The sequence below is a fragment of the Nylanderia fulva genome, unplaced genomic scaffold (genome assembly GCF_048542155.1).
Source record: "Nylanderia fulva isolate GAGA-0341 unplaced genomic scaffold, ASM4854215v1 Scaffold22, whole genome shotgun sequence".
In the NCBI taxonomy this organism is placed as follows: Eukaryota; Metazoa; Arthropoda; class Insecta; order Hymenoptera; family Formicidae; genus Nylanderia; species Nylanderia fulva.
Window position 1 is genome coordinate 3,368,236 of NW_028190285.1, and position 9,945 is coordinate 3,378,180.

The 9,945-nt window shown below is 35.4% G+C and overlaps 1 protein-coding gene across 1 annotated transcript; it reads right to left on the reverse strand.

Annotated features, from left to right (window-relative positions):
- Positions 1–1,031: 1,031 nt before the first annotated feature.
- LOC114928708 (daughter of sevenless) lies at positions 1,032–6,498 on the reverse strand. Its single transcript, XM_029299975.2, has 8 exons — positions 6,400–6,498; positions 5,681–6,310; positions 5,095–5,223; positions 4,840–5,020; positions 4,475–4,756; positions 3,674–4,402; positions 3,448–3,590; positions 1,032–3,277 (listed from the first exon to the last, which is right to left on the reverse strand). Exons 2-8 carry the CDS (start codon positions 5,759–5,761, stop codon positions 3,032–3,034), a joined length of 1,791 nt encoding a protein of 596 aa, XP_029155808.1. The 5' UTR covers positions 5,762–6,310; positions 6,400–6,498; the 3' UTR covers positions 1,032–3,031.
- Between the last annotated feature and the right edge of the window lie 3,447 nt (positions 6,499–9,945).

A 9,945-nucleotide genomic window follows, 5' to 3' on the forward strand; every position in this document is an offset into this window, starting at 1 on the left:
ATTTGTTAAACAAATTCTTTCTGTGTCTTCAACAACAAATATACATGTTTAACAAATTAATAATATAAATGAATTGATTTAACAAATTTTATTAATTTAACAAATAAATTGATATGTTTTTAAATACACTTTCGAGAAGTCATTAAGTCTTTGAAGATTAAAACGCACATTCTTTTTTTAAATATGTATTTTTTTCACATGCAAGCCTTTTTTTACTTCTTTCTATATGGAATTTTGTAACTCTTTAAACATACAACTTTGGTTAATTTTTGACAGTTGCTGAAGTTGAGCCAAAAAGGGGGAACGGATCATACTTTAAAAATAATAAATGATAATTTCTTTTGTCTAGCTTGTTTTCTGATTCTTATTATATCATTACTGTATCATATATCAAAACTTTATCTATTTATTTTTATATTCAAACATGAACTTGTATGTCTTTGCTAGTGTATAAATATTTTAATTAAAGTCAGTTAGAATCATATGTACATATATTATATGGAAATGTCTTTTTCTAATTCTCTCTGTCTCTACAAAAAAAAATATAAATTTTCAAAGTTTAAAGCTTAATTATATAGTTAAAGGTTAATTTATAATACATAGATTTAGATTTATGTTTCGAAAAACCTTTCTCGATGATCTATTATTCGCAACAAAATTTAAGATAGTTATCATTTATAAATTTTATATTATGTATATATAAAAAATATTTAAACACAAAAATCAAATTAGATATACATTAAAACATAAAATTATAAGTAAACCTTTTATTTGAAAAGTGGTGTAAGTCCAAAAAAAACCGATTTTATGATTGCTTATTAATATTTTTGAACAAATTGAAATGCAAATTCTTGTCAAAACAAAAAGTGAACTTACACAACTTTCAAAATAAACGATTTAAATTCAGAATTCTTGAATTTTGTTGCGATTATAAATCGTTTAAAGAGCCTTAAGAGGAAATAATTTTGAAAATAAGAAAATAGATTTTCCTTTCCCTTCACACATATTACGGATTAAAGTATTAAAATGTGTTTACATTTGGTTCGTATCTCTCTTTAATGATATGCGGTGTATGCATACGCTTCTTATGCATATACACAAGAAGAAAGAGGATAAAGCAATTATTTAAATCTATTGTACAAAACATTGGTGGGATACAATTCGTACCACAGAGTGACACACATAAGTTTTTGGTCGATATGAAATGTTACAGGACATGTTCTTGAAATATCGCTTAGCTCATACGAATTCTTTTTTTTATAATAAAAAATATACATATATATATGATTACAACGTCGACATGTAAAATATAATTGCGGTAACACTTGAGCGATTTAAAGAATACCATATAAATCATACAAGCCAATTATCTTTGAAAGATTTTTAAAAACATATCAATTTCTTCTAAGTTTAATGAACATATATTTAACATAAAATATATGAGAGATTGTAGCAACTATTGTAACAACTACATTATTGTTGTTATTGCCCTGAATCTCAAACATTTTATGCATTTCACATTCTGCGTAATGTGAATGTTGCTATATATAAATTTAATCTGAACTATTAACATATAGCTATAATAATCGTAGTTCCCCAGACATATTTTTTCAAGGACACGATTGTATAACTCCACCTGATTCCAACTGATTTAATATAACTATTTCTTTTAAATTACAATTCATTATCATCAATTATAAAAATAAAATTGCGCTATCTGCACATATAGGGGCGCATACGTATATGTATACATGTATATACATATACATTTATAACATGCACAATATACAATTTAAAATGATTAGAGATTAACTATATAAAACATATTTTCTCATATCCCGCTCTTTCCTTAATTATGTCCTTGTTATCGGATATACAAGTGCGATATATTGCAAAGTGTCAAATAATTAAAATTCAGTTATAGATATGTCGTAATATTAAGAATTAAGATGTAACCTGTTTTTTTAATGGCAATATATGTATATTCAAGATCACTCTTATTTCAACATTTTTTATAAAATCGTAACCAAGAGAAAGGGGGCATGCAATAATTTCTATAGTCATTATATCAGACTAGCTTTTGATAAAAGATAAAGGATCTATATAACATGTATTATAAAAACCGATATTGTTTTAACCCTGTTAATGCAGTAAGTGACTATTTCTGTAATACATTTTATAAACACCTCTAATCACACCTTCATAAAACGAACAATATGATAAAAAATACTATTATCATTTCACCTAAAACTAAAAATAGAATATCTTAAAATAAGCAATACTACGAATTTAGTTATTCGTTGTGCGATTGCGATTGTACGAAAATTCCGAAAACTAAAAATCTTTTAATTCTTCAGCGTTCGAACTGAATAATTTAAAGTTCATTCCGAAAATTCGAATTGTTTAAGCACTTAAAAATTCAGAACACTAATAAAAATACCTTGCACACATACACTATATAATTTTAAACTAAACATGTCGAAATATAATTGTATCAAAGTATAAGAATCTTCACGATTTTTTGAATACTTAATTTATCTAATTGAAAAATTCTTTCGAAAAGATTTTTTCCTCAATGCAGCGTCACAATTGACGCAAGAGTGTCACTTCTGCTCATCACTCCGCTGTTCTCATTCTCACTTTCCTTATCTACATTATATTTTTGGTCCATTTTATATTGCTATACAACGTGTTTCGACATTCGATTGCCTCTTTTGACCGCATAGCCAATTTTTAAAGCAAATCGCCGTTAGTTAAACGATAAAACGACACACTTTGCAAAAACAGTAAACTCTGTCTTTTTGGTAAGTACTGCGTTTGATATTGCAATCTTTCGATTGAAAGGAATACATATCTTCACACAGTACTGTGTTCTAATATGCTAATCCTAATGCTTAAAATAGAATAGGTCTCACATGACCCACTTTCATCTATAATCATAGTAAAAAGTTCATTATATAACTACTTAAAGTATTTAACATCCGTGTGTAATCTATTTATATATAAAATACAAATAAAATATATTCGTACTTTACGCTAACTCGTCCGAGCACAACTTTCTTTCTTCCTCTACTCGTTGCCGAGTGCGATTGAAAGCCTCGGTTTTCAGGAAATCCACAGTTTTGTACACTGTCGTATTCGGTGGCGACTGTGCGGGTGGTAATGTCGAAGAACTGAAGCTCTCCGTCGCCTCCAAGTCGAGATCCAGATATTGCAGCACCACCAAGCGACGATTAGACGCCGGAATAAATGTGTTGTGATCTTGGTAATAATATATCTAGAAATCGAATATATAATAAAATATATGATTTATAATATAATATATAATACATAATATAAAATGTTATATAATACATAATGAAATGAAATCACGTATCAGGCCGCACAAATCAGATACAACGATTAAGATAACGCATAGTTCTCAGAAGTGTGAAGTGTTTTACGAACCTCCTCTTTATCTTCGAATGCGTTATTGTCTTCATCCGACGTAGACTGATGACGTGTCGTATGTATATGCGATGGAGGTGTCGGACTAGGTGCCGCTCGCATTCTTCCTCTGCCAGGAGGAGATGCTAATTGCAAATGAGGTGCTAAGAAAAGAAAAAGCTTAGAGATATTTTCCTTACATTAACGTAAAAAGAGAGGCAGACAGAAAGAGTACGAAGAAATCTACCTTCCACCGGCGATTTATTCAAAGATGGTTTCAGTTTTCTATTGATACTTGGCGGTTCGGCCGGGGAATGTTCGGCGGAGCTGACATCCGGTACTATCGGTCCCGGTGATGGCTCGTTGCTTACAATAGACATCGAATCGCTGGTTTTTCTCCCAGGTTTTAATTCTCTGTACACCATTGGCGGGGGCGGTGCCATGGCGGTCGGTAAACCGGCGCTTGAACCATCTCGCACGAGAGGACTCGGTAAATTCGAGTACGTTGCCGTGGTAGAGCTCTCGGAGCGCGGACTCGGTGGCTCGTCCTCGTGAAAATCGTAGCGAAATACGTTGGGCGTGGTCGTCTCGTCGTTGACAGTACTCGGCGCGGCGTTCGAATAAAAATGTTTCGACGATTGATCGACCGCCACACTACTCTCGGTCGTCGTTTGCGGTTGATGAGATCTCGGAAAATCATAGGACTCGTCAGTCACGACGCCTACCGCTGTCGTTGTCGTAGCAGCAGACGTTGACGCTGGCGTCGCCGGAGTAGTCGGTTTCGAGCTCTCGGTAGCACCGTCAAGATTCAGATAATTATGACCTGGATTCTCGGGTAACATGTGAGGCGGTTTTGGCGGCCTAGGCGGAACTGGTAACTTCTCTGCAGCTGGTGGTACCGCGGAATCGACGATGCTGAGCTTGCCGAAGCGTTTTCTGACGCTCCACGAACCGATCTCGTGTTGCCGAGAGTCACCTGTTATATTAGACATTTCGTTAACAAAGAAATAAAAATTGAATTACTACGCATTAATTGTTAGACATGTACCAGTTGAGGGAAGCGTGTCCCAGTTTGCGCCGGGCACAGGTGTTGTCCATTCGTCGTCGGTGAAGACACTCTCTGCATCCGTCGTCGTGGGTGATCGAGGCGGCGAAGGGGCTAATCTTCTCGGAGCATCATAATGCTCGGGTCCCTGTCCAAGCGTTGAATTCAGAGAGCTGGTATCGTTAAGCCGACGACCGGAAATGCACTCGCTAATAGGAATGTACGGACCAGAGATTGTGCTAGTGGGCGAAGTTGGCGGGGATTCTTGAGACTCATATGGAAATACTAAAAAAATCATTTACGTGTTAATACTAAAACGTATATAAATAAGAGGCTAACGCGAGATATGAGTGATTAATGGTCGTTACTTTGTTGTTCTTCATCCTGAGTGTAAGCTTTCAAACCACAAACTTGGCATATCGCATCCACCCATTTGTTCATATCTGCTTCGTTCTCGGCTACCAAATAATAAGTCCGCTTAGGTGTCTTAACATTAAACATGTACTGATACTTTTGTTTACGATTTTCGAATCGAAGACCAGCATCCACCTGTAACAGATTATTCATAAGCATTCATAGTTGGCGAGAATAAAACATGCAAAGACATGTCACACGATCGATACCTGTTCACATTGGTCCAGATCAATTCGACCCTTGAGTTTACGACAGCGTCTGTCTGTATAATATTCCAGAAAATATTGTCCAGGCAATTCACCACTGTGACGAAGAGCAAACCATCGTTTCCTCCAACGCTATTAGAAAAACATAAAGCTTCGATCAATCTGGTGTCTACTTTTTCATATCGATACAAATTACATCATCTTACAATACCCTTATTGATTCTAAAACTCGAATAAACATTGGAACAAACAAAATATCACGCTTAATAAAAGCATCTTTTGAAAACGTGTCAACAAAATTAGAAGAGTATATAATAAAATCATGCATAAACTTCTGAAATTAGGTTAGGTCAAGGTATGTTTCATGAAAGTCAACCGAAACTACAGCTGTCAAACTGAAAAACCTTGAGAAAAGAGGCGGAAGACGAAACGAACTACTCGGGAACTTTCGAGTCGACATTTCTCAAAAGCTAGGAGAGTCAGGGTAGCGACTTGACAATCCACGACGAACGTAAACAATGGCCAGGTTTTTGAAGAGAGCTGGCACGCGGATAAAAAAGCGCTGAAGCGATGCATCGTATGTACTAACCGCTCTCCAGAGTTTCGTGGGCGGCGATTTGATGAGCCAGCCTTCGTGGACGATTTCCTGGGACGTCTTGAGCACCTCCATCTCTCCTTCCCTCTCCGGAGACGGTCGGAGCGATATCGCTGATATCTACGCTGCTCTCGGCGGGACGAGAGCACGCGGGGAATCACCACTGCCGACGACGACGACGTCCATTCGTCTATTTTTGGCCTCGACACGAAGTAGGCTCGAGAAGCTGCGACGGTTGCCCTCACACATACACGCACACACTGTTCCTCTCCTTTCCACCAGTTCGGTCTCTTCCCTCCCACTCTCTCACGCGCGCGCGCGCGCTGTCTCTCTCTCTCGCGCGCGCGCGCTCTCTGTCTCTTCTCTTTCTCTCTCGCGTTACGCGCTCCGGTTATCAATCGCCAATAGTGCGAGCGAGACGGGACGACAGCAGGCTCCGCAACGGGACACAAAGGGAGATGCGGGCATCGTTTTTCCTCGTTTACGCCCCACCACGTCGCAGCCACGCGCGAGTGACACAACGTGTCCTCTCCGGGGCCCTTCGCCGATGACAGCGCGCTGACGTACGTGCATGTCCGAATCTTTAATTAGGCGTGCCTCGCTCTGTCCTTTCTTAATATTTCCCTTTAATTTCGATTGTCAAAATATAGAAGTAATGAAAAAAAAAAAAAAAAAAAAAAAATGAAATGAAAAGGAGCGAGATATATACGTACGGGAGATTAATGCAGCAAATTGCGATATACAGTGCGTGTATGCATATATACATCGTGCCATCGTATCTGCATCCGGTCGATTCCTTTTCTCCGCTCGTCGCCATCGTCTGAACGCAGGCACGAGTCGCGCGATTAGCCGCGTCACGCGTTCGAGATGAATCGAGTATTCGAGAAATTTCCAATGGCGCGGCTAATTTCATATTTATATTTAACAATGCGCGCGACACGGTTTTTTTTTTTTCACGCATAAATGTGTATATCATCCACGCATATTAAAATGAATTTCTCTTTCTTCTTCCCGCGATATTTATTTTATAAAAACATATATAACATTTTGTTCGAAACGATATAAATTTTTATACATAAAATTGTCGGGCTTATCTCCTAAGCGAAGCGTTCGTGAAAAAGATAAGTAATGCGAGAGCTTTATTTATTATATGCTTCATATCTGGATATAAAATACGCAGGATTATTATGCGGCATTATTATTTTCGGTCTTATTAAATCCTTTTCTCGCACGTCAAAGAGAAAACGCGGACATTCGCAATAATATATATATATATATATATATATATATATATATATATATATATATATATATTTATTCTCGGAAGGGCAAAGCCGTGCGCGTAATACACGGCGAATTGCGCTTAATTTGCAATTCAATTTCGGTCGACGCCAGAGACCAAAAGTCGATCGATATTCAAATTCAGTCCTCGTTTATCGCGAATAAGCGCTCAAATCTGGCATTCCAAGCGAGCGTCAACTCTAAAAGTGTACAGAAAAATAGCGTTTCCTCTTGCACAAATAATAACTTTTTCTAATCGACATTTTGTATCGATATATCGATTAGTCATTTTTTGATTCAAATATCGATTACAATAAGTACGATCCGCGCGCGTTATTAAAAATTATCGGTAGAAAGATGAAAAAAAGAAGAATGTGAAGATTCGTATCTAATATATAATTGTTTAAAGGTATGTCCTTATATGTGCAGAGGGTACAGAGATACAAAAAAATCCTTTTATTTTTTATTTCATAATCCTTTTCTATTCCATACATTTTATATACATAAAAAAAGAGAATATATATATATATAATATATATAAAAAATACACAAAAAGAAAAACGTAAAGAAGGAAAGGAAAAAACATGGAGGCCTAATAATAAATATATACACATGCAAAGCAAATTAATCTGTAAGAGGTTCTAAGTATCTTAGCCATTATTTAATTAATAATGTCGTTTAATTCGTGAGAGGATAAAATATATGCGTGTGGCCTATATCGATCTCTTTTCGTGGGAGAAAAAACGAGTGACGACGATAACGAAAAAGCCAGGGATAATCTGTTGATATTTATTAAATATTTTTATATTCTCCCTTCGCGATTCCTCCTTCTTTTTTTTTAATTTATTATATATTGACGTCGCGATAGATTCCCGAAAAAGGAAACCACTTCATTGTCTCGCAGAGATGAGAAACGTAGAAATTATTATTGCGTATATATAAGCTGTAGCCAGTGTGTTGATTAATACAAATCGCTCCGATTTATTAATTTACTTGCCGCTTTCCGGGGGATTAATCCGCGCCGCATTTGCGTGTACAATTCCTATATATTATACCAAAAACGCCCTTCCTTCTAAAAAGAGCCCCTCTTCGTTTCATCATTTATCGCTATAACTGAGAAACCGTACTACAAATTCTAATTCTATCGTACATATTTATACATTGAGCGCATCGTCAGAGAGGTATCGCCGTGATGCTCTTCACGATCGTAGGGTGTATGTGTGTGTGACAATATATCGTTACATGTGTCGTTTACATATGTAATATGGGTGCACATGTTCGAGGAACTCTGAACTTCCTCCCTTTCTTTGGCGCCATTCGTCATCAAACCGCGTAAGAATTCGTGTGTGTGTTGTGTGTGTATGTATGTGTAGATGTAGATATATGTATGGAAAAATAATTAAAATAAAGAACAAAGGAAATCTCGAGCATTTCGGACTTTGATCGTTCTCGGAGAGAACGCGTATCCTTTCTAATATCGATTCTTTTTTTTATACACTCCTCCTTTAAATCTATAGATAGATGTATTTTTGTAATCACACACATATACGCAGGAGAGAGATTGTTATATTATATGTATATTATATGTATAATTAAATCCAATAATTCTTTATTCAATATTTATTAATTACTAGATCTCTATGTGTGGTGAAAGGGATTAATTGTTATTTGGAAATCCACATTTTACAAAGTGTGTTTCTCTCTCTCTCTCTCTCACACACACACACAACATACAGACACAAAATCTCTCAATTTCTCACTTTCTTTCTACAGTAAAAATGTCAATCTCGTGAAAAAGGTGTCTGAAAACGCACAGGTACACACGCAGTGTTTCTCGAATAATGATACATAAATTTTATTTCGTCAGATTCTTTCACGTTGCGTTAATGGTAATGCATTTATGTATAAATATATACACATATATGTATAACCCTTACGTCACGGTATATATTTTCCTCACTCTCTCTTACGTCATATTATAATAAGTTACACGCCGGGGTTCGAGAGAGCGCGCGTCTTATAAATCTTTACGAACTATATGAAGAGTCGAGGGAAGAAAAGCGAGGCTCGCGCACGAAAAAAAAAAATGGACAAAAAAAAACGAACTAGCGAGATATTATTATTAATTTATTACTCCCCGCGAACTTTAGTCCCGTTTTTGCTTCGTATTCTCGCGACAAATGGAACTTTCGTATGCATACGAGGCAGTGGAAAGCTTTTCGAGAAAGTGCCCGCGAGGCGGAAAAGTTCGAGGAACCTTGACTAACGATAAATCGAGGGTGCAATTAAAGAATAAGAAGCACGAGCGGGACCAAAGTGCGCGCAAGAGTATCGGAAAAAAGCTGTACAATTTACGGAAATCGAGTGGAAATTTGTATAGTCTCTTTGTTACAGACATCTCTTTACGCCTCTACCTTTTCATTTAATTAAAGTAAATCACAAGATAATATATCTGTCAATATGACCATTTTTTTACTACTAAATAGTCATTTTTTCCCCAATATTCTTACTAATTGCATATATGTTTTTCTGACAATAACACTCCATAGAAATGATATCCATATATACATATATAAACATATAATTATACATAAAATATATCGACATGTGTTCTCTATCTCTTATATCTTTGTTCCTATGTACAGGAAAAATGATAATTAAAAAATAATTTTAGAAGAATCATTTTTGCACGATCCCTTAAAAATAAATGAGTAAAATTTGGAAAAAAAGTTTTTTTTATATATAACCATTAATAATCTTATATAGATGTATAAAATTATATGTATATATGCATTTATATATAGACTTGCATAATCTAGCTAACTTTTTTACAAAAAAAATTATTTTTCTAATTATTTTCCTATTATTTTTCTTATTATTTTTCTCGCATAAACGGGCTCATAATAAAGTGGATAAGAGAAAGAGATCATATATATATGGATATATTTTATATATAATTATGCATGATTATATATTTT

Excerpts from the sequence above, each read along its gene's own strand:
- LOC114928708 (XM_029299975.2), bottom strand. The coding sequence starts at position 5,761 with ATGGAGGTGCTCAAGACGTCCCAGGAAATCGTCCACGAAGGCTGGCTC. Across the intron at positions 5,224-5,680 it reads CCACGAAACTCTGGAGAGCG|CGTTGGAGGAAACGATGGTT; the intron begins GTTAGTACATAC and ends TTTTTCTAATAG. Across the intron at positions 4,403-4,474 it reads GGACACGCTTCCCTCAACTG|GTGACTCTCGGCAACACGAG; the intron begins GTACATGTCTAA and ends CTAATATAACAG.